Raw genomic sequence first — 25,862 nt, forward strand, 5'->3', positions numbered from 1 at the left:
CTTGCTCACTGCAATTTTGTCCTCCTTATTTTTTTTATTTTATTTATTTTTTTATCAGTTAAAAATATGAATGCATTTAGATCTTTAACTTCTTCTTGTCTATATTAATACATTTTGTTAGGAGGTTTCCTGGAAAACCTCCAAAGGCAGAGATGGCATAACCTCTTGGGGCAGTCTGCTCTACTTCTGGGCTGTCCTCGTGGTGAGAAAGTTTTTCCTTATATTGAGTCCAAATCTCTCGTTTCACTTTTTCTCACCTTTTCCCTGTTGGGTCTCATCCTATGAAGAACCTGACAACATCCTATAACTGGGGGGAGGGGGACTGCTGTTAGGTCCCCTAAAGCTGTCTCTTACCCAGAAAAACAGATCTAGTTCCCTCTTCTTACTTGGCAAGTGCTCCAATCCCTTATCATCTTGGTGGCATCTCCTGGACTCATCTCAATTTTAATGTCTTTCCTGTTCTGCGGGAAAGGGGACAAATCTGAAACAGCATTCTAGGTTTGGTCTAATGAGTGCTGATTAAAGGGAGTAGTCACTTCCTATGTTTCCTCTATGTTTTGTAAAATATCAACTTTATAGAGAATAATGGCCATTAGGACCAGCAGTGAAAAAGGGCTGTAGTATATATTGAACTTTTAAAAGACACTGCATTTTAATCTGTGTCTAACTTCACAGGACCTTAAGTAGAACATTATGCCTCATGGAACTTAATCGTAAGAGAAAAGTCTGTGAAATACCTGATTTTATTAATGTGGATGTTTTGAGTACTTCAACAATATACATGCTGTATGTAATTTTTTTGTTTGTTTTCAATCTGTAGCATGGCAAGTTGATGCTTTCAGCTTCTAAGAAACTGTAAACAGCCACTTCTCTCATTCCTTCTTATGCTATTTGTGATTTTACAGATCTCTGTCATTCCTTTTTGACCTGTCTTTTAAAATTCTTTCCCAACATTTATTTTAACAGCCCCTTTTCTTGTCTGAGAGCCAAGGTAGTTCAGCTTGAGTTAATACAGTTACAAAGCTTCTGGTGATTCTGAGCGTAGACAAATCAAGTTCATATCTGCCTACAATTGCTCACATAGACATATAGATTTGACCCATCATTTTCTAACAGGTATTGTATTAATCACTGGCAGAAATATTGCCTTACATGTGTCCATTCTAATAGGTATTACTTCTTTATTCTCCCTGAGTCATCTTTACTAGCTGTGTCAGTGAATGAATATGTGTACATACAGTGGAGAGGAATGTTTCTAACAGATGCATACAGTTCTGGGTGAATGGAGAGAGCCACGGGCTAATTTTTCAGAGCTAGTGGCTGATCATGCTGTCTTGATAACCCTTCTAAATTCCTTTTAGATACTAAGTGTTTTTACTTTTAAATAACCTATCCTTTGGGGTGTGAATTTCCTCTTCATGACAGGAAACCTCTTAGGATGTTCTCTTCTCACAGATCAACTTCACTGTAATTGGTCCAATTGTTTTTATTGAGCCATCTGTTGTGTTCTTTTTTTCCCCTGAAAATCCCATAGCTCTGCTTTCAATTACAACTGAAATATGAGCCTGTGTGTATATTTTTAGTATTTACTGGTTTTAAAAATACTCTAGGGTGTTGTATAATTTTAAAAGCATTGTAGGCACTCAAGGTTCCAACTGTGTAATTTTTAAAGATTTTTAATAGGAGCTCTTATTAAGATAGAGATGTCAGTGATTTAGGACTTGTTTTTTTTACCAGCATTGGCTTACTCTTTCTCTTACAGTTCAAATGTTCTTCCATTCACCACACTAGAAGCACATAAAGAAAATATGTGCTTCTCAGAGTTGTAGATAACCTTTCTATACATAATACAGCACACAGGCAAGAGGTTGGTGAAATTCCCATTCTGGAAATCACTCCCATCAATGTAAATAGATGGTTCTTTAAAAAGGACATTGTAACAGCAGGTCATGCTTCTTTACTGAAACAATACCAGTGCTGCAAACACAGTAACCCACAAAGCCTGATAGGAAAGGTGCAAGGTAGGCTTGTAGAATTCCTTTCAGTGGGAGGTAAATGTTGACAGCAGAAAAAGGGCGGTGTAGATTTCATTTTTTGGTAGGTTGGACAGGCTGACAAGAAGTACATTATTTTTTGATGAGTTTTGACATGATTCTAAGTGTAGCAAAAGGATGTTTTTACTGTGGAATGCCTAATTTTAATGGGAAAACTATATTCATGACAAAAGTTTTGTAATAGGTGTCAAGTGTGTTGAAGTGCACTATAATTAACATCGTTTTATTGGCACTGTAAGAGTAAAGCAGATAGTTTTGAAAAAGTAAGAGTTGCTCATGCAGCTGTTCTATTTTATGCTAAATCACTGAGGTAAAGGAAAAAGAAGCTATTTCCCTCAAAAATTCTGAACAGGCTGATGCTACTTGCAGAATTTTGCAGCTCCAAGTCTGGAGAGAGCTGAAGATCAATTTTTATGGGGAGAAAAAAATCTAAAAGATGTTATAAATGCCTTTATTCTCTGACACTTCTTTAGTTGTGACCTCTTTTGCATGACTGTGATACGCATGTTCTCTTCCAATTAAGAGGGGTAAGATACATGCGTATTATACAAAAGAAAGTGCGAGCGTACTGTTACAGATGAAAGGCGAGAATGAAGTGTGCTTGGGGATTGACAGGTACTGTAGGAGGTAATTGAAGAACTACATGTCTCCCTGCTTAATTCAGTTAGCTCAGAGCAAAAGTGGGTGGAAAATGTGTGAAGTTTCTTCTCAAGGAACTTGTCTTTTCTCTTCTTGCCTAAGATCAGTGTTGGGGAAAATGTTCTGTTGGGTTCCTTGTTCTTATTCTTGCTGGAAGAATGCTGGTCCTTATGGACCATTTGTCATTGTTCTCAAAATCCTGTACTAACAATGCCTTTTAGTAAACACAAAATGTATAATGGTTGCATTAATAAAAATAAACATGAAGTTCTAGCATCTAAAGAAGTGTTATCATTTCATGGTGTGTGTTATATGTGGTTATAGGTTTCACAGAGGGCTGGCAGATCAGTTGAAACTTGCTGCATGTCAGGGCCATGAGCCAGCATACTAGCAGTTTGATCCTTGTCCTCATTTTTTTCTGACAGTGTTCTGCTCCATCTGTGATGATCGTAGTCACAGAATGACACAAGGAGTATACAGAACAGAGAACAATACAAAAAATCAATACATTTTCTCTGGGTCCAGTAATTAATGTATGGCATCACCTCTGTCTTCTGAGAAAGCTCCTCTTCTAAACAGTCTTACTTGAAAGCCATGATGTTCTTTGTAAACCATTGGTTTTTATTGACTTTATTTATTGACCAGTCTTTGGACATGTTCTGGATAATCTATGGCACGTACTCCCACTACAGACATTAAATGTGAGTCTCTATACAGAACATACCCCAGGGACAAATTTCACTTTGAGGGTTAGTTTAAAAGTTTCTAAGGAGAAAGGAGAAGAAAGGAAACTGTTCAAATGCTTGCTACCAGCATGCTGCCACCATTACCTTTGAACTGGCTACCCTTCTATGATAGAGCAGATTAGAAGTAAAACAACTCCATGTATCACTGCCACCTTGTAAAAAGAATGGAAAGTAACAGAAAGAAGTTATCTGGGGTGTTCTGGGAAATATACTGTGAGGGGAAAAAAAAAAAAAAAAGAAATAAAAAAGAATGTGGACTAAACCAAATTTTTTTTCATAATAATGCATTAGTGTCATTGGTACTAGGGCAGAAAGAAAAAAAAAAGTCATAAAATCTTCAGTATTTCAAACTGCTGAAATACAACATATGGGGAAAAGACAAGTCCATTTAAAGTATTCAGTACAACATTTAGAGACAAGTGCAAGGTAGAACTGTATGAAAAAAAAAAACAGCATCCAAGCTTCAATTTCTTACTTGTCATAAACCTAAAAGGCCTTGCAAAAGTCCCTCCAAGAATTGTTCACTAATGCAGACTTTAAATAAATTATTTGATCTAAAATAGGTAACATTAACATTTATTTAAAAATTCTGACATGGACTGTTGTTTTACATACCTTTTTTCCTGGTGCTTGTTGTAAATCGAATAGGCTTGTATTTGTGTCACACACTGTTGTCAGTGTGTTTCTCTTTCCTGTACCTGCATTTTTTGCCTTGAACATGCATGTTTTTCAGACCCCCAACTATCCCTCTTGAGCCATTTAATTAACTCATTATGAGAATTGCCATTTCCTTCCTGCACACTGGTGAAAATGTGACTTTTACCTGTACTGTGATTTTTTGTACCTGTACTGTTAGGAAACTCGAGTACCATAACAGATATTCTTTGCAGAGTAGTGAATTTAATGGTTGGTGTTATTATTTTATAGAGCTTTAGGGATTAAAGAATTCATATAAAAGCACTCAAAACTATTATACCCCAATATATTTTACAGTTCTTTTTGTAAATTCTACCAACACGTTCTACCTCATTATCATCTATTATTACTTATTGCATTCCTTTAATGAAAATTTGTTTTTTGCAAGACTTATTTTTATTTCTTAATGTATTTTGTACAGCCTCTAAGTAACTCTTCAGTGTTTTACTACTCTTTCTGACTTTTAGCCCTTTCAGTTGGAATCTGACTAACTCTGGCAGGACACATTTACAAAATAGCATCAAGCTGTGATGATGTGATCCTCTTTAAAATATTGATTGCCTGAATCATAAGCCTCATCTGTTCCTGTTCCCACTGTGATCATTTGGAATCAATTTCATCTGGGAAAGAATTAGTCAAGCAGTGCAAACTGTGAACTGCCACCTCTGCCTCACAACACTGGTGACAGTTCAGTTTTTTCAAAGTTAACAGTACATGTCATGTGAGTGCAAACAGTTCAGTGCAAAATCTATATTACGATGTAGAAGTTTAAACTTTCTGAGGATGACGAATGTCATGCAACTGATTGCTCTCTTTTTTATTATTTTCAGAAATTGAAAAATTTCAGGGTTCTGAAGGCAAGAAGGAAGATGAAGAAAAGAAATATCTTGATGTTATCAGCAACAAAAACATAAAGCTGTCAGAAAGAGTTCTGATCCCTGTCAAACAATATCCAAAGGTACCGTAAATATAGTCTAACTCTTCTAAAATCTTTCCTAATAGAATGGTGGAAAAGCTATACACTTAACCATTTTTTGATTGGCTCTCATTATGCAGGCTTCAAGATATTTAAAAGACTAGAAATACAGCTTCTGTCCGTTTACCTGTATATTATTAGATTTTATATGCTCTAACTTCTGTTTCAGAGCCTTTCAGAAAAGCTATTAAAGTGCATTTCAATATTTTCTTTGCCTTCACCTTTTTTTTTTTTTTTTTTGAGCTGGTTCAGAGGAAAACTGCTGAGGTTTTCTGTAGGTAGCTCTTTTAAAGAAAATGGCAAAATACCATATTTTTAGAAAATAAAGGACTTGTCGAGGAAAAAAATATTCTAACAAAGTAAAGAAAAAAAAACAAAAGTACACCACAGTAACTCTCAACAGTCAGTTGAGAGGTATGCTGCAGTTTCTTCTTGTAAGAATTATGGGATATTCTCTGCTGTAAGAAGTCATGAAAGATAAAGTAACAGGATTACTGTAAGCTATGAGCTTAACAAAGTAAGACCCTGTTTATAAAATTCAAATGTTTTTCTGCCATACATTTCCTTCATATGATAATTTTGTTCTCTTCACTGTTACATACTGTGATTAAAAAAGAAAAAAGAAAAAGAAAAAGTTTTGCTTATAAAAAGAACTGCAAATTGAGTTGTTTCTCTGAAGCTTTAGTTTTTAATTTCACATATCTTTGGTTATATTTTACATGAAAGAAGAGAATATAGTTTTATTTGTACAGCCTTGTATTTTACATAAACAGTTTTAATAGTATTCAAACTGAAATGGTAAACATCTCCATTTATCTCTAGAGTAGTTTTTTCTTGCTGATTTATTATCACATGGTATTTGGTTCACCATTAGCCTTGATTACACTCTCATCTTTTTGCCTTATACTTTCATCAGTAATAGCAATAAATTACTATGGATAAAAAGCCTATCAAACAAAATGAAAGGTGTAAAAAATTGAGATTCAATGATTCCAGCTGACATTTACCTCCTGACTAGTGAATATAAAACTGAGATAATGTAATCATCCAAATGGTGAAGACTGTAGAAATGCAGGCAGTGCTATAAGGAATTACTTTACTGCTTCATAGCCTGAGGTACTTTGTCTAGATTTCTGGTATTTTGTATAAATGCTATAGGTGACCTGAAATTTTTAATAAGAATGTAACAGTGCTGTAACATTTTTAATGGCAATGTGATAATTATTCAGAATACTATTTGATGAAGATAGAATGAAAGACGAGCTATTTAAAAGACAAATACAATGATCTATCCAATGTATTACTTAAATATGATTAAATTAACCTTCATTTACTTTAATGAGCTTGCTATATTAATTGGTAGTGTAAGATAGGAAGTATTTGTACAGATTTTGAGCAGTGAACCAAAAAAAAAACAAAAAAAAAAAAAAAAAAAAAAAAAAAACACAGTGCAGTGAAAATGAAATACTTTCAGCAATGCAAAACACACCCTCAGAAAGTTTCTGTACTTGCTTTCCTAACAACATTCCATGTTCAGAATGGAATAATTCTCAGAACTGCAGGTTACCTGCCATCCTTTAAGGGTTCGATTTTCTGTTTGTATCAAACTGCTGATTGCTGTGGTCTACTGTATTATCTTTTCCTGATGATTTGTAGGCATAAGGATGGCCAAAATCAGTATACAGTGGTTGCTAGAGATTGCTTTATAAATATCCAGAAAGAGTAGGAAGTGGAAAAAATATATATATTTAGTAGAGTATGGTAATAAGAGCAGTTGATCAGATCTTTGCCTTATAAACAGTTCAGTCTGAGCTGTATTTGTATTTGAAAAATTATTTTAAATTATTCATTCATTCTTTGCTGATGAGCTTTTCAGGATAGTGCTGGGTGATCAGGGAGATCCCTGAAAATCTGAAAGAATTGTCCAAGAGAGTAAAGATTTTGGGGAAAAAAAAAAAATCTGACCAGTTCAAAAAAACTTTATTTCACAAGATTCACAGCCTCTCTAATCTATTTAGGAATAAGGTCATTCCTTTGAAGACATTTGCTTTTACTGTAGCTACATATAGCAATATAAACTCCTCCAAGGGAATCCTTGGCTTTCAAGCTGAGTTTAGTGTGGTCTGTGGGTTAAGCTGTGGTGAGGGTAGATCTCTTCAGTGACAGCTTTAGAAGCAGAAGCAGCATTTTAAGTTTTGAGTGAGAATTAACTTGAAGACAGAAGGCTTTGATTGGCTAAGCAGCTCTTGTAGTTGTAGTATAGGTATTATAAAATTGCCTCAAAGTATCTACAGTTTGATTTGTGAAAATGCTGATGCAGAGACCAGAAAAATAAAATCAAAGCCTGTAATTAGCAACAGCTGCCTTACATTACCATTAAAGATATGTACCTTTCTCCTTTTCTGGAAAACAGAGACAAAAAAAGAGGGGGAAAAAAAAAAAAGTTTAACCTGGTAGTTCAGCGATGATCTTTTCTTAGATGAATTACTTTAAATCTCAGTAACCCAAGTAAAAATAGTGCCTCATTTAACAAACTCCTCTAGCAGCAGGAGTGTGTTCTAATGCTCTAAAATTTCCTTCAGCATTCAGTAGTGCAGTATTTTCTTTTTGTTGATCCTTTTTGTCCTGTCTCATAATGACATTTTTTATTTCATACAAGCATTCCAGCTAAGGCAGACCAACAAAAATGCTCAGAAGAATATTTATTACTGACTTTTCCATTTTTCAACTTTTTTTAGTTGTTCAATTTAAAGCTTGCACAGAAATACCCAGGGGTTATTCGTAAAGATTTCACCATTAATCAGTTGCATGTCATATTTCAAATAAATCAAATGTGGAAAAATAATGAGTTATTTCTAAAACAGAAAGAGAGAAAAATCTCAAATGATCTTGTTGCTGAAACTCACAATTTTGAAGCTTGATGTGCAACTTGTCATTTGCAAACCAACACCTACGGATTACAGAGCCTTAATTTACTATAAAGGCTCAGGGTCACAACACCCAAACAAGTATAATTTATATCTCCAGTTATTGTCATGAAAGTCTCTGTTGAAAACCTATGACTATCGGTAAGCAATTTTTCTTCACATAAATTGCAACAAAGAGTTACTTTGTTTTGAGTTACTACCTTATCAGCTTAAAAAAACTTTGTGGTATATATGTTCGATATGACAGAACCTAAGCCAATTCAACATTGATTTAATGATCTTTCTTTTCAGTTGTTTTCTAGTGATATGATTATTGAACAAATAAAGATTTGTCTATAAATAAAAGCATACAGTATATTATATAAATATATAAATACAATATTAAATGAAATTATTCATTTTCTGTGATGCTAGAATGAGTTCCAAAAATAAGGAAGTTCTAAAATGAAATCTCAGCTTAAGTACAGAATTGTAGATTAATTTTCCCTCTACTGGTTTGTTGGATAATGAAAACTATCAAAATATAAGATAGCATGTCCTGCTACCAGTATCTGCAGACACTACCACTACGTGGTTTGATAACCAGGGTTGACAAAAGTAAGAAATGGTTGGTTCTTCTGTATGACTTCCTTGAGCCTCTTAGAGGAAGGAAGCAATGTAGTGAAGCCTCTTCCCTGCACAAAGGCAGCATCCCAGCTCAGCTACCTGGTAATAATAGTCTTTCTGAGAAACTGGATAGCTTCAGCTGAGCTTTCTCCTGGAAGCTTAACTACCATTTTAGGAAAAAAATAAATATATAATCCAACCCTCAACTTCTTGAAAGGCTGCTAACACTCTGCTTTATATTATTTAGGCTTAGGGAAGAAACATAAACTAACCTTGATAAATGCTGTGAATTAAGTTAAATTCCAGTTTCCTGATATTCTTTGTTTTGGCTATGTCATGACAGTTCCTTCAATTACTCAATTGAAGTCACCTTTCTTCTTATTCTTTGTCATTTTTTGAACTGGTTATGCTGTGAATAACATTTCAAGCTAGCAACACTGCTCCTGAAATGAAATTTATTTGTTCAACTGAAATCTTGTGCAGTATGTTGAGCTCTTTAATATATGAAAAAAGATTCACGGTTGTTTTGCACAGCACAGTACTGTACCTCTTTCATATATACTACACCTCAGAGTGGATCTTTCTACTAAAAATTTTCTTATAAGGTATTGAAACAGATTTTGGATGAAATAAACATTTTCAGAAAAAAAAAAAAAAAAGGTTTTGTACTTTATCTAATAAATTTAGCAGAAGTTAATAGGATTATTTTGTTTGTTTTAAATGGTCTCTAAGGGATCACAAATAATTCCAATGAGTTTGAACACAGAGAGTGTATTAATGCAAGTCATCTCCATGTACCAGCAGTGTCAGCTACCAGTATTTGATCACTCATTTCTCAGTTCTAATAAGTATGTAATTAATTAAAGAGATAAAGTTAAATGTTACTCAGTAACTGAAGCACTGGTCTTTCATGCATATATTAAATATATCCTTCCCTTATATATGTTGTGTAAATCAGATTAGAAATATATGTAAGAGACTGTCTAAATTAGTATAGAAGAAATTTCTCGGGACACTAAGATATATCTCAGCTGAACTGAGATTTTTTTCTGAATTTTCACATGTATTAATAATTAACCACTATTCTAGTTAATTGACAACTATATATTTGTGTGTGTGTGTGTCAATTCCACATTTAAAATATACGAGTATAAAAAAGTCTGGATTAATTCAGAAGACTTCTGTGCAGTGGCAGATCCATGAGTATTCCTCTCCCCCAATAGAAAAGTACTTACTTTCTTGCTATTCTTTTCTTGATGTTATTTCACATAGGGAAACAAAGTCTCTGATGTTTCTGTTCAGTGCATTTGGAAGTTTAATTAGAGAGATGGACACAAAAAAAATACACTTGATAATAAGAGGAAGATGTCACATACTGGTGATAAACTGGTAAGAGTTCTTACTTGTAAAGCAGAGCAAAATTTATGAATAGAAATGAATAAAGAGGAACTTTGGTCATGGTATCAGTAGAAAAGTGATAAAAAGAAAAGGTATCCCTCATTAATGAGGAGAGAGTAGAAAAGAGTACTTATGCCTGAGACATAAAGAAGAGCAAATAGTCTGGAAAATGTGACAGAAGGTTCAATTCACAAAAAGAAATACTATACATGTATGTGCAGTGATGTTTTTTTACATGGGGAAGTAATTTGGAAAATGGTTATACAAGAGATAAGAAACAGGAAAGAGTAAGAGGTAAAGCAACTGAAGTTGAAGACAAACAAAACAAAAACACAAAAATAAACAACAACAACAACAAAACACAATTCATTACCGCATTAAAAGAATAGTCAGGATTGAACAAGGCGGGGGGGCAGTCTGAAATGCAATATATGCTCATTCTCTAGCCAGCAATGACAAACGCTGAAGAACAAATTGTCATTTTCCAACAAATTGGCCCTCATTTATTTATTTTGGTTTCTTCTACAAAGGCTTTTGAGCTTTTTTTCTTGGCATGAATTTGTGAATTATTTTTAAGTATGAAACAAACTTTACTCTAGATGTATTTCCTGATAAAAGTGTGTGAGCAAAGAGACAAAAGATCTCAAGTGGAGACAACTCACTTGTCCCTTATTACTTTCAAATGGGTATGTTTCTTTGTGTATATTAAGAATCTATTTGGTCTGATCATTTATTGTTCTCATATAAGATAGATTCCAAGTGTGTGTTTAAAATTGGTAAATTTAAAAATGCTTTTATTTTTCATTTAAAGTTTCTAAATTTTAATTTTAATTTTTTAAAATTGGTAAACCGGAGCAACTTTGGACACCTAAATGTGACCTAACTCAGGAGTTCTTTGACACATATTTTTGTTATTTAGTAACAAGTTGTTTGGTTTTCATTCTTTTCTATGTTAATCTCCTTGCTTTGTGATAAAATTCTTACAGAGCTTGTTTTGCAAATTTGATTCTTTGTACAGTTTAAGAATTTGAGACCTTTTTTGAATCTTTTGTGGCACCTCGTATAGAAAAAATTTTGTTTGCAAACTTGTCCAGTGCAAGTTAAGTTAAAGTGGTATTGATTTTGATGGAATTCTGACCTTTTTGTGCTTGGCTCAGCTGCATTTCAGGCTTTAAGATATGGTTCACTTTGTTCATTAACTTTGCTTTCTTTAAGTTTAGACACAAAGTGTATGACTCAGAAAAAATAAACAGTAAGCACTTTTTTATTAATATTGCAGTGAATATTTTACTATTTTGGAGATTAAAATAAAACTTAAAAGATTGTCACAGTGATTAATAACACCTCTTTTTATCCTTTTATATGTCTTAAACCCATGACTTCACACAAATAACTCATACAAACTCACCAGCACTACAGAATCCCCTGTGACGGGTGAACTTTTCTGTGCTTTGTCTTGAAAGTACAGCTCAGGCAGTGAATATGGTGACCCTTTTTTAAATAAATAAATAAATAAATTCCTTTTATATTTTGATTACCTCAAACACAACAGTTGCCCATCCTGTCTTCAAAGCAACTGTTGTCATGTTAATCATTTCCAGGTGATTATATGTTTAGCAATCTGTTCAGTGAGGCAGGAAGAAAAGGAAATGGTGATATGGTGATATGACCACAGAAATAGAACTAAATGAATAACTACAGAATTAGGATTTTTATCTACCTACCTGCATGTTTTTCTTCCGTATAAAACAAGAAATACCTGTATACCTGTAAGGATACTAGAATGTGGATTGATGCTGAACTTATGCTTGCTCAGTTTTTCAACTGAATTCTTCAAAGAGGAGCTTGAATAACAGGAGGCAGAAAGTTATTAATTTAGATAGTGTACTACACTTTAATTGATGATATAAATAGTTGTTTAACTAAAGAATGCTTTCTCGTATATCTTCAATATGTGTTCCACCTCTACCAGTTCTTGATGAAGTAGCTGAATGTGTGTCTTTGTAATAGCATATCACTTCTTATATTATAAGTTAATGGGGGAGGGTAATTCGAGTTTCCTTTTTAATTAAGGCCATTTTAATTTTCATGTTCAATGTAATAGTCACCCATAATCTTTGATCCACAAAACACCAAGAATAATTGAGGGGGGGAGGGAAGAGCTGCTTATGTTCTGCACTGAATCTGGAATTTATTAGTATCTGATGCTTTCATTAAGTCTCTGATTTCTGAAGTCACTGATAATACAGAAAATTATTATGGAAAATTACAGGTTTATAATCAAATAAAGTGTTTAGTACTTAAGGTTCAGAAAAATCTCTTCAAAATATACCTGAATAAATATGATTCAGTGATGAAAGACAGACCCTAATTGACCTGCTCAGATATTAGAAAAAACTATTTTTGAATATCATATCTTATTTCTGCCTCAAACTAAATTTAATATTGAGCTATGTTTTCCATCCTGAACGGTAATTTCCAATACACTTGAAGAAATATTTCAAAACTCAAATTATAATTTTTCAGTGCTGTGGACTTTTGCTGCCAATAGCTGTTTGTAACTGAGGTATTTGCTTCAAGTCATTTCTGTATGAACGGTCCAATTAATTCTGAAAGGTGAAATCATCAGTGAAGACTTGAATAAAGTGTTAAAAGCAGTATCTTCATTATTATTTTTCTCAATATCTTCCAGTTGAAAAGACAGACCCTCTCAGACCTGAAACCTCATTCCACTTCTCCAGAATTTTCTTATGAGTGAAGTAATTCTGTACAGTTTTTCAGTATTTCTGACTGTGCTCAAAAATCAAAATACATATGAATCTGTCCTGCATTTAATTACAAAAGACATTTGGAAAATTCATACAAATACTTGAATTCTATTTTCAGTAAAATTGATAAAATACCATGCACATACTTTTCTGACTTGCTTATTTAGGACCTGACCTTTCATCTGTCTGTACTTATTTTTTTCATCAGGAGATGACCCCTACCTTCTTGTTTTCCAGGCCTCTGTCAGTCTTGTAAACCTGTTTAGTGGGCACAGAAAGTAACTTGATTTTAATAGTTGCAGAGGAATAGAAAAAAATACTTTATGGTAAACTGGTTCTTCTACATGATTTTTACTTCTTTAAAAATAACAAGTTTAAAAAATGTGCAGAAACCTGTTATCATTCCATTGACAATAAGAAGAAAGTGTAACTTGTGAAAGAGAGTTTGTCTAATATGGTAACAAATGAAAACAGTGTGTGTAAGATACATCAGGAAGAACAGGCAAGGTACATCATGGCTTTTCGCAGGAAACACTTAATTACTGAAGTGAAGTGACCAAGCACTGGAATAGGTTTTCCAGAGAGGTTGTAGAGTCTCCCTCCTTTGTGACCTTTGAACATGGTCCCATGCAAAATGCTTGAGCAGGGGGGCTAGGACCAGAAGTCCTCCAGAGGTCCCTTCCCACCTCAACCGTTCTGTAATTATGCTACATCTTAATGAGATGGAAAGATTCTTTTCCTATAGCTGTAAGAGAAAATACTTACTACAAGAAGTTTAAAACAGATGGAAAAGCCTTTCAATTTGAAATGTTCCTCTGATATAGGATATCAGACTTTTTTTTTTCTTTTTATTTTGGTACACTTTTGTATAAATATTGTTAATTGTAATCGCTATGGCTTTAGTAAGAAAATCTGGTGCCATGTGAATATCATATGATAACATTTTCTTCTCTCATAGGCAATCGATCTACTTGGGTGTTAGCAGGGAATTAAAGAACAGTATACTGATATCTTTAAGTGAAGTAGCAGGGTTAAGAGTGTCTTAGCAACTTGCTGAGACCTATCTCCAGTTATTTTCCAAAGTATATTTCAGTGACCAAAACAGATTTAAAGTAAACAATGTGATCAAGTGAGACATATTTAACACCTATAGAGAATACGTTAAAATAAATATTTGCTTATATACAAATATTGAAAGAGGATTTAATATTTAAAGGAAAAAAAATCACAATAGATACTTTAAACTTACTGAAACAGGTAATTGATGGTCATTTCTTCATATGTCTCTGCTGTTCTAGTCTAAAGGGATCAAACAATAAGTGCAGAATCTTCATGAACTAATCAGTTCTTGAAATCAAATGTACTATTTCGTCTTACACATATATCCCTGAGGAATGTTGTTCCCTCTGATAGCTGAAAGTGAAAAACAGTTTTGTGTCACTTCAGATTTCTTTCTTCTGTTCAAGTGGGTTATGAGGTCACTTCAAAGTAGTCAATAATGTAATTCATAATAACCCTTAAGATAGCTAATATTTTTGAAAATTGCTTATAAAATAAAATATTAAAAAGTAATGGTCTTCATTCATCTCATTGTGATAGACTCCTATTAGGAAGGAAGTAACAGAGCTCATCATTGAATGATTTAAGTTTGATCAGTACCTAAATACATTGGCATTAATGAGGCTGTTTCTATAAATCTGTGTGTTTCTATAAATCTGTGAGTTTCGATTTGAGTTTTGTCTCATGGTGTTATGGTGTGATAAAAGCTGTCTCTTCTATGTCTCTTCAGGCCTCTTGAGATGTGATCTTATGCCTCAGCCTTCCCTGCATTTTGGACATGTCCTCCTGTCTAGCTCGATAACATCCCCAAACCTCAAAGAGCTTACTTTTGTCTGAAGTAGTCACCTCCGTCAAACTGAGTTTGACAAGGTATGAGTTTCCTCTGAAAAGTCTCGGAAGGGACATGACCCACAGATCATTCGTTTCATCACAGAGGAAACCTAGCCCAAATACAGCCACATGTGCATACAAGCAGCCTTCTCCAGAGAAGGCGAGCCATGAGCAGTGTGAATCTGAGCTTGGGTGTACAAGTTGATTTAGTGACTCCCCCTTCAAACAGTCACTTGAATGCTTTTGTGACTCTTTTGCAACTTGCCCTAGATTTTGGTGGCTTCTTCCCTGTTTCTTAAGTTTGTGCGTTCCCACATATCATCAGATATATTTAACACATAATTATATGTCACTATGTAGAGAGCTATGGTAATGAAAGAAATTTGGTCTCAAATGTGCTGTTCAGTGCTTCCTGAATAAAATCCAAGGTGTTTTGGGGATTATGAGGAGTGTAAATTCCACAATCTGTACTTTTCCTAGTGCCTTTAAATAACAGTGTTGGGGATAATCTGTATTTCCATTTTGTATAGGCCAAAACCTACTTTTCCTTTTAATTTGATGGGGTCATCATTCTTTGCTACACTCAACTAAATTAGAAATAATGCTTTGAATTTTATGATACCTCATACAGTGAGATATTTTATGATATCTCATAGAGTCAGATGAGAGTCTATTTATGAGTACACAAATTGGATTGAATAGAACTTATAAATTAGAAATAACAGGTACTTTCTTCTATATTATTCCTGTCTTTAAGGCTGATATTTGAATTCAGTTTTAAGCCATGTTAAACTGTAAATGTGTTTTCTAATATGCAGAAGAAGTCTTGCATTCTGTTTAGAGTAACAAAGTCATCATCATGTTATTGTATTCCATTACTATCAACTGTTAAATACATGAGGAAGTATTAAAATGTTTGGAACAACTGATGTCACAAAATTACAGCATGGTGGGAAGGGACCTCTGGAGGGCATCTGGTCCAGCTCCTTGCTCAAGCAGGGCCACCCAGAACAGGTTGCCCAGGCCCAAGTCCAGGCAGCTTTTAAAGACATCTGTGGGCAACCTGTACCAGTGCTCGGTCACCCATACAGTATAAAAAAAGTGTCTGCTGTGTAATTTTGATAAGATAGGAGATAGAGTAAAATTTAAGATGAGATCACTTACAAAATGGAAAGAGTAAAACTACTAAAAACAAAATTCAGAAACTGTTGTGTTTCTGTGGTTTGGATTGGCAGTTGGAGGGAAAATACTACAAACAAATCATGCCTTATCTCTTTGATTTCAGTAATTCATAGAATCATTCAGGTTGGGAAAGACCTCTAAGATATCTAGTCCAACCTTTAAGCTAGTACTGACAAGTCCACCACTAAACCATGCTACTAGGTTCATCATCTACATATTTCTTGAAGACATCCAGGAATGGTGACTCAACCAGTTCCCTGGGAAGATTATTCAAGTGCTGTACAACCAGTGAAGAAATTTTTACTAATATCCAACCTAAACCTCTCCTGGTGCAACTTGAGGCCATTTCCCCTCATCACATGGTGCTTGAGATAACAGCCTAATCCCCACCTCACTACAACCTCCTTTAAGATAATTGTAAAGTATGATAAGGTCTCCCCTGAGCCTTCTTTTTTTCCAAGTCAAACAACCCCAGCTTCCTCAGCCACTCCTCAAAAGATTTGTTCTCTAGACCCTACACCAGCTTCATTGCCCTTCTTTGGACTTGCTCCAGCACTTCAATGTCCTTGTGGTGAGGGGTCCCAAACTGAACACAATACTCAAGGTGCAGCCTCATTAGAGCTGAGTACAGAGCAACAATCACTTTCCTAGTCCTACAGACCAATCTATTTCTGATACAAGCCAGGTTGCTGTTGGCCTTCTTAGCCACCTGAGCACGCTGCTGGCTCATATTCAACCAACTATCAACCAATACTCCCAGGTCGCTTTCTGCTGGGCAGCTTTCCAGCCACTCTTAACCCAGCCTGTAGCACTGCATTGCATGGGGTTGTGCCCCAAGTGCAGGACATGGCACTTAACCTTGTTGAACTTCATACACTTTTTTTTTTTTTTTAATTATTATTATTTTAAAATAAGCGGTATATTAGGTGTTTCTGCACTCTGTTTTCCTAGGTATTAAATCATACTTATTTTCCAACAACTTAGATTTAGAATGGGTGAGAAATATAACTATATGTTTTGAGTTTATAACCATGTTATCTAAGTAAATAATAGGAAATGCTAAGGTAACTACTATTGCGTGAATAATTCTACTACAAGACATAGTATGTGTAACAAAACATACATAGCATGATTACACACCATTTGTTCACTAATCACCAGTTTCCAAACTCACAGACCATCTAGCATCTGATGAGATAAAATGTTTATTGTTTATGTCAACTCAGCAATAGAGAAATTAGTCTTCTTCAGCCACTTATTTTTAATCAGGGAAAATTATTAGACTGGAATAATGCATAGTGAAATATTAAAAGAGAACCAAGGTATATATTCAATAATAATAATGACCCTGTTTCTTAGAATTTACCAAAATTTAGTTTTGGTTTTGAATGAGCTATTCCTCCCTTATTTATTGAGAAACAACCTGCTGGGTACCAGAGAGACAGAAACCACTTCTTTCTGAAAGAGCATTATCTCTTACTGCTTTTACTGGCAAGCTACCTTTTACATTGCTTGTTTTTTATTATTATTATTATTATTTTATTTATTTATTTATTTTTAAATATTGGCTATCTTCTTTCAATTTTGGTAAAAGAGAAGAACCCTGATTTAGACTGCTCCTTATCACTTTTCTTTAAATACTGTTTTTCTGATGAGGTGAGAATGTATTTTGGAAGAAATAAAAATATTTTTTTCTACAAGCTGTTAAACTTTAGCTCAATTAACTACGTATGTACTAGATAATCCTAGATTTCTAGCTTTATTGCACTGCATAAGCCACGTTTTATATCACATCCCAGCATGATGCAAGGCACTTCTTTTTGCTTTGCTTGTTTTCAAACCAGAGAGTCTGCATTCTCAAATATCTTCAGTGAATTTGCCATGTTGTTTAAAATAATTGGCACACTTCACTAGATGGATTGTCTGCAGATTTCCACCAGAAAGCATACCAGTTTTTTGCTAGATAAATATGTTCACATATGAAACTGATATATAAAGAATATATGCCTAAACTTCATTCCGCATCCAGTGTTTATAAAAGTCTTTTATTAACCATGTTAATGTTATTTACTTATTTCTTTTTCATAGAAACCTCACTTCTTTTATGGAAATCCCTAATTTCCGTAAAAAATGTGAAGATGTTGAAGATGATTAGTATATATTTGCAACACTTGTCTCCAAAGTTCACAAAATTTTTAAATTCAAGTATATAAATCGCATCCTGGATTAGCTTTGTTTCTGCATCACAGACCTTGACAATGTCAAATTTTTACTGGCATCACAAGTTGCTAGTAGCTTATACTGTGTAATACACAAGTGATTTACAAAATTTCAACCTAAAAGTTAAGCCATTTTTAAGAAAATGTCACTAATGAAGCTATTGACTACTGTGTTGTGCATTCCCATTAAAGTTGCTAAATTATGTAGAACATAACTATCAATCCCTAAAATTAGGGGGTTCATAATGTAAGTGCTGACACTAACAGAATTCTAGAGGCATGAGTAGTGTCACTATAATTAGCTTAGAGCTGGTACAGATCACGTTTTAGTATTCTTTCAACTCTGCAAGAAGAGGTGGTTTATTTCAGGCATAATTACATTTGTCACATTTTTTGAGATTGCAAAAATCATACTAGCATTAAAAGGCAAGATGACTTTCAGAGCACTTAACACCATGTTGTTTGTAATATCATTAGCAGAAAGAGATGATGGGGAAAAAAATGGAAAACAGAGCTTTCTACTTTTCATGTATTTTTTCTGCCTTTTTTCCCTTTTTGATTTTTTTTAAAGAATCTATAGACAAATGGGAGCAGAAAATATGTTCTCCCATATGTAAAATATAGGATGTAGGGAAGAGAAAATCTCTACAAATCCTTTCATGATTTCATGATTCTCTTTTCTCAATGGAAAGGGAAAATTCTATGTGTTTTGTTGTTGTTGTTGTTGTTTGTTTTGTGTTTTTTTTTTTTGTTTGTTTGTTTGTTTCCCTAGAAGTTGGTTACTATAGCATACCATGTTTTGCAGCAAGGATGTGTTTTGGTAGTGTGCTTAGTCTTAAGCTGAAGTTCACAGACCAAGTTCATTGAGTCAGTTGTATCTGTTTTGCCTGCAGGACAGAGATAGTTGTGCATCAGTGGTTCACAATGCTGAATTCATCTACTTAATATGCAAGTTGACATCAGTCTACCCTAGAGTGAAAGTGACAAGATTTTTTTTTTTGTGGTCAAGATAAGTAATGCATAGGTTGAGAAAGGAATGTTGATGGAGCAGTCAACTTGTCCATCTGCTACCAACCTGCTACCAATGATTGCCTACCTGCCTGGTTTTGGTTCTCAAATACCAGGAAGACATAGATAAACTGGAACAAGATCACTGGAGGTCCGCTGAGATCATTAGCGGTTGGAGCACTTGCTGTCTGTAGAGGTGGGCTGAACAAGTCTTGAGAAGACTCTGTAGAGATAGCCTCAAGGAATGTAAGAGCAACCCCCATGGTGTCTGCAGGGAGGGTTTTGACGAAACTCTTCGCAGTGTGGGAAGGAAATCTTCTCATTGAAGGGAAGATGAGAGTTAGTAGGCATAACTGGAAAAAAAGAAATGTTCATACTGGATAAAAGGAGGAATTTTATCACCATGAAGACAGCCAAGCATTGAAGCAGTTTGCCCAGAGAAGTTGTACAGATAGAAGGCATTCAAATGGTCTTTAACCATAGCCCATTAAAATGTAGCCAATATCTTTGATTTAGCTTCTTGGTTTGTGGTTTTTGTTTATTTGGTTAGTTCTATTTTTTTTTTTTATTTTTTTTTTTTTCCTGAGTAACCTAGCTGCAAGTGCTCAGAGTTCAGTCAGGGACAATTAATTAACTGATGGCAAATTGAGTAGGTAGAGTAGCTCAGGTCAGTGTCAGTGCTTTGGCAACTTCATAGTTAGCAGTAAACAGTTAATGAAGTCAGAGGTAGTTTAGGTATGGAAAAAAGTTGTTGCATTCTTAGAAATACTCTTTATTCTGTCCAGGAAAATGTTAGTATTTTTTTAGTTTATATACAAAGGCCCAGCATATTTCTCCCACTATCAAAAAGTAACATTCAAAATAGGGAGAGGAACTAATGAAAGGATTTTCAGTATAACAAGAGCCTAATTATATGAGCAGTTGCAGAAACTTGGTTACTTTCCTATAACAGCTGGCAAGCAAAAACTGCCAAACAAACCACTTTTCATAGCACATAGCAGTGCAGCAAAGTAACAAGACCATATTTAAATAATATATGACTTTTTTTTTATTTGTATTTCTGATGTATTAGGAGTGCTGAAATCTCAAAATACCTATTTAGTCAGACAAGAAAATGAATGCTAATGACATGAGGCATATATGCATGTGAGTTTTCTATTGCAAATGGGATCATAAGGGATGAATTTACCAGTACCACAGAGAAAGATAGTTATGTTCCAGGGAAGGAGATTCAGAAGTCATTTCTGTGATAACAGTTTGACTTTGAATTTATCACTGAATAGAGTGATCAATCATTAAAGCACTTTGGAAGCTATAAAAGATTCTGCAAATGCATTGCCCTTTCATGCTTGTCAAGTTTGTCTGCGGGTAATGCTGGAACAACAGATTTCCACAGGGACAAGTTCCTGTACACCAGTCAGAGAAGGAAGGAAGTAGAGAGAAGGGAAGATGGACAGGAGGAGCTCAGTATATGGTGGATCTAAAATCAAGGATGGTGGTTCTAAAATCATGTAGTATTTATTGCATAGAACCAAGGCAATTTTAAATAACCTACTATCAACATTTGATCAAATGAAAGGCAGAAGGTACAGAGAACGTAGATCATAGATTTAATGCCATTCCTGACCACAGATGTTGATCATGTCAGATGCTTAAAGGCTCATTTACGCCAAGAAAAAACTCTCTTCAAGGGGTGAAGTTTTAGAAAGGACTGTGTCTTAAATGGAGGATCTCACTAGGAAGCTTTCTGACTTGCACCATACATGTTCCTTATGTTACTTTGTAAAATATTCCATTCTGTAATTGGAGAAGTAAGATATCCCCCGACTGCTGCAGAGAGTGCATTCAATACAAAGATTTTTCTCTGTGATCTGAAAGATGAATAAATTTACATTTACAATGGAGAGGGCTGAGCCCTGTTGGAATCCACAGATCTTACTAAAATGCTTAATGTTCATCATATGGAAAATGCATTCCTTATTTTCTAGGAATGATACATGGCAATGTATTACCATGGGTGATAAGGTCCTTTGGAAATACTTATGAGATGGGTAGGGCTTTAATTTTACTCCCAGAAATGATTCCATCTCAACTATGTCCAGTGCATTCTATGCAGTCATAAAATGACCATTATACTATAATTCTGTGATCTTTTACTCATTAAATCCAGAGCACTTATCTTTGTTGTAGATGAACAGGGTTAAAATGCTACCTCATCCTTGTAAGGCTGGAAGCCTACCTAATGAAGAAAGACTAAAATAGGCAGAGTGATTCATTTCATCCTAAATGTTCATGCGTAAAAATGTTTCCTAAAAGCACCAGTTTGTCTCCTTTGCTAGAAAGCACAGTTTCACACACTAAGGGTAGGTGAAGTGTAACTGCCTAAACAAATGTAGTTATTGTACTCTTGAAAGTACAGGCCAAATATAAAACTTGATCAAAAGCATTGAATGCCATTGGAAAATAACTTCTAAATGAGTTGTTTCTCAAAAGATACTCTTTTGAAAGTGCTAGATCTGTTCACCTGTCCTCTCTTACATTTTGGGAGCAGAGGTTTTATTCCCTGGTGTATGCACATCTTAAGGCAACACTTCATAGGCCCACTTTTCTTTCCATATTTTATACTACTTAAAAAAAAAAAAGGCTGTAAAATAATATTCTTCATATTTGTAATTTGGACACAGATGCAGAACAAATTATGCAAGTATTCTAAGAAGGATCAGAAGCTTATATTCAGCCTCAGAGGCCCCGATTAACTATTATTGCTCATATGTTTTCATACCCTTTTCCCTCAAAGGACAGCCAACAAAATGGATCCTATGTCTCAGGCTGTTGGATGGTGTCCTTAGCTGCAATTATAAACATCTTATGCTTTTCTGTAAATCAGCTAAGCAATCTATCTTGAAGCAATATTTTTTTCAGTTATAGAACATACATAGTCTTAATCAAAATGTAATTGAAGTAATTGATTTACCTTCTTTGGAAAAGTGGATGTTCTTACAGTCTGCCATGTGCACTGAAGAGATAAAATGACCACATGATTTTGAATATTCTCCACATCTCTTCATAATTAGTATAGGGCATACTCAGGGACTACTGCATATTTCAAGGAAGCTATATTTATCACAGGCAAATGACTGACTATATGTAAAACACCACAGAACATAAAGGATACTAAAATATTAACAGATTTTTATTAAAATAAAAAAAAAAAAAAAGTTTTATCAATAGGAAAACACTTCAGCAAATGAAATGTTGGCTCTGTGTTTCACTGTAAAACAGAAATAGATTCCAGTAATTTTAAACCAAATCATGCACAGATATATTTACAGCAAACATTCTCAAAAAATTATAATACTCTTGTAACATGCTCTTTCCTTTCTTTTTTCCCCAACAATATACTGTCCTCTAGTCTGTTTCTTTCTTCTTTTGATAAATGCAAACTACTGATAATTACACATATTAAAGATAATACCTATATTTTATACATCTACTAAGAATATCATACTATTGCCTTTCATTAAATTGCCATTAAGTTATAATGTGATAAAAGATACTGAAAACGAAATATTTGTTACATAAAGCAGGCACATCTTCACACACACACACAACAGCATTCTAAGATCAACAATTCACATAACATGTCAACTGACAAAATAAGGCTAATTTTACCACCGTCTGCCTGAGAATGATTTGCAGAATGCGTTGCATAGAGACAGAATGCAAACGCTACACAAATTACACAAACAGATCATCATGAGAAAAATAGTTTAGTTTAGTGTTGTCCTTTATCAAAAACAAGAATCACACTGGTCTATATGCAGCATTAGGCTCTTACAAGATAGATTCTTTTTTCTAAAGAAAACATGCTCTCAAGCTTTTATTGTAAAATTAAATGTTGTTATACGTTATACCTGGAAAGTTGGATTGCCATCAGCTCCCTGTCTTACTTCAAAAACAGCCTATGTATGTTTTTGTTTTTGTGTGTGTGTGTGTGTGTGTGTGTGTGTGTGTGACAGGAAGAAAAAGCAAAACAAAAATACAAAACAACAACAACAGCAACCCTCAGTTTTGCTTACAGAGGTTAATTTTGTAATGTAGGATGACATGGATACACTGATGGCGTGTAGAACAAGCTCATTCAAGCATTTAACAAAGGTGTGTAAACCATATTATAGCTGCTACAGCTGCTTGGAATGGACTGAGAGGGTTACAGAGACCTTTTATTCAAGTTCCTGTGTACTTGTGCTCAGTCTCTTATAGTTACTGTTAACTTCAATTAGGGGAATATTCTTTATTCCTCTGGCAGTAGTGACTTAGGTGCTGCTAAGGTCAAGCTGCAGTTTCATGTGTTTTTTTCTTAATATACTAGTTTAACTGCTATCAGTGTAATGCTGTGTAAAGGTGTTGTTCAAACAGATGTTGTACAAACCAGTATACACTTGGCAACTCTGAGGTACTCTGAGCAATGGTAGGAAGTTTTTCCCTCTAAATGAGAAATTCTTTTGCCAGTTGACCATAATCAGATGCATCATTACCCTCCTGTTTTTACAGGGAGTGATTGCATCTGGAACTATTTGTATTTTTACTGATATTTGGAGAATTAGCATACAAGAACTTTCTTTCATTTGTCATGTCACAGTTAAAATATATGATGCTTAGGAAAAGAAATACTAACACTGTAGGCATCTATTTGTAAATAAAGACTGCATTCATGTCATACAATAAAGAAGCAAGTCAATGACATGTTAATTATAGCTTAATATTTATTTTGACAAAATCAGATCTCTCTGGAAACAGATAAAAGTCTGGAGTTATATTAAAATAACTATTTTTTTTATGTATGGGTATAACAGCTTGAGATTAAGCATAAAACCAATATTAGGATTTTAGATGGTGGCATTGAAAATACTTGCATATATTTTAGAATTGCACATGCTGTGGTTAGTTTTACTGAAGATGGTGGGGTTACTCAGAGTATAAATAAATACTGGATATTTTATTTTCCAGAATGATGAGGCCTTCACTTACAGCAAGGAAGAAAAAACAAACAAACAAGCAAACAAACAAACAAACAAAAAACAACACTAACACTGTGGAGTCTGTTCTGCTTGAAAAATATCTGTACAAACAGCTTTCCTAAAGTCATACACATTAAGTTACTGATCAAGCTTATCATGAGCATATTCTCTTCAACAGTTAATTTCAGCATGGAAAAAGTAACTGTAGCAGCAAGACCTTTATTCTTCTACCTTGAATAACTTGGAATTTGTTGAAAAGTATAGTCTCTGTCAAATAAGTAAATTAAAAAAATAAAATAAAATAAAACAAAACAAAACATTTTTTCATCTGTTAGTATGCTTTTTCTCATTTTCTGAACAATTGCTTCCCTCATACTTTTAAAAAGAGGCAAATTAAAAGTAAATTTAGGCTATTTCAGCCTAGTACTCCAGTTGTATTTTACAGATATGTCAGAAATATCAAATATTCCTTTCAGGGCATTAATGGTGAAAACATACAGGATTTGATTCACTAATGTACAACTTTACTTTTCTTCACTTTAACATTGGTTGTTTTTTGGGGCTCTGGAGTCCTTTTCAATAAATGAGGTAAGACAAATTTTGAGGTTTATCAGCCAGCACAATGACTTACAATTAAAAACAGCAAATATAGAACTAAGGACATGTTATAATGTAATTATTAACTGTCTCTTTTGGTCTTTAGGCAATTTTCAATTAAACCTTTATTACTCTGTCATATAGTTTCTAGGGAGAATAAAATACTTTGTTTTGGTGAGGTTTTAAACACTTACACTTCCTAAATCATTTTGCATTGTGAAAAGAGGAACATTCTCTGAAACTTCCTGAAAAATAGCAGTAATATGCCAACAAGTACTATCAATTAGCTTTGCAGTATGTCTTAGTAGAAAGTACTGGTGTTAAATGAAAGGTAAATTCCTCAGTCTAGTGAGAGAAAGACTGAAAAAATGATTAAGAAACAAAAAAGGTATTGTGCATTGTTTCTTTCCAGAATACCAATAGCCAGCGGATATTTTGAATCTTCAAGGATTTTTTTATTTTATTTTTATTTTTAAGAGTGTGATTAGAAGATGTAGTGGATTCCACGTGAATTGTTATTACTGTTTATTCTGGCATCCAGTATATTTATCAAGTTTTAAATGAATTTTCCAGCACAGGAAGTTTAAGGTCATCATTTGACATACATCTTGTGTTAATTCAGAAAACAGTGAAAAGTAGTTGTTATTGTATCCATCTGTAGCAGTGTAAAGCAATTTTACTAGGCTTTGGAATAAATACATATAAGATGATACACATTTTTCAGCTGAATCTGACATCTAACTTCATGAATAAAAAAGACCCTATTAATCATGGGGTGATAGAGTCACATACATTGTATTTATCATTCTTGTAACAGTGAGTAGTCTCTTGTTAATATTTTGAGGAAATGCTAGTAATTATACAGAATAAATAAGCCAAGAAACTAAAAAAAAAAAAAAGCAGTTAACTTCTACAGAAGCCTAAATGCTTGTCCCTAACTTTATATTAACACTTTACAAATAATAGTGTGTGCAAGAAGAGAATGTTATTCCTTAAAGAATATGTGAATAATGGGTAATTCTATTGCCTGGAAACAATTTTAGGTAGCTATGTATTCTTAGTATGAAACATCACACATACTCATGCGATCTACAGAACAAAAAAAAAAACATATAAACACTGTGCAGCAAGGAAA

General features: G+C 34.0%; 1 protein-coding gene across 1 annotated transcript in view; it reads left to right on the forward strand.

Annotated features, from left to right (window-relative positions):
* Positions 1-25,862, forward strand: part of KHDRBS2 (KH RNA binding domain containing, signal transduction associated 2) — a gene marked incomplete at both ends in the record, with an annotated part of 354,308 nt that overhangs the window by 61,857 nt on the left and 266,589 nt on the right. The window contains one exon of the mRNA XM_084285229.1: positions 4,966-5,093. Coding sequence (XP_084141355.1) covers positions 4,966-5,093 — 128 coding nt within the window. The remainder of the gene's footprint in view (positions 1-4,965; positions 5,094-25,862) is intronic.

Source organism: Netta rufina (assembly GCF_964035555.1).
Source record: "Netta rufina genome assembly, chromosome: 3".
Taxonomy (NCBI): domain Eukaryota; kingdom Metazoa; phylum Chordata; class Aves; order Anseriformes; family Anatidae; genus Netta; species Netta rufina.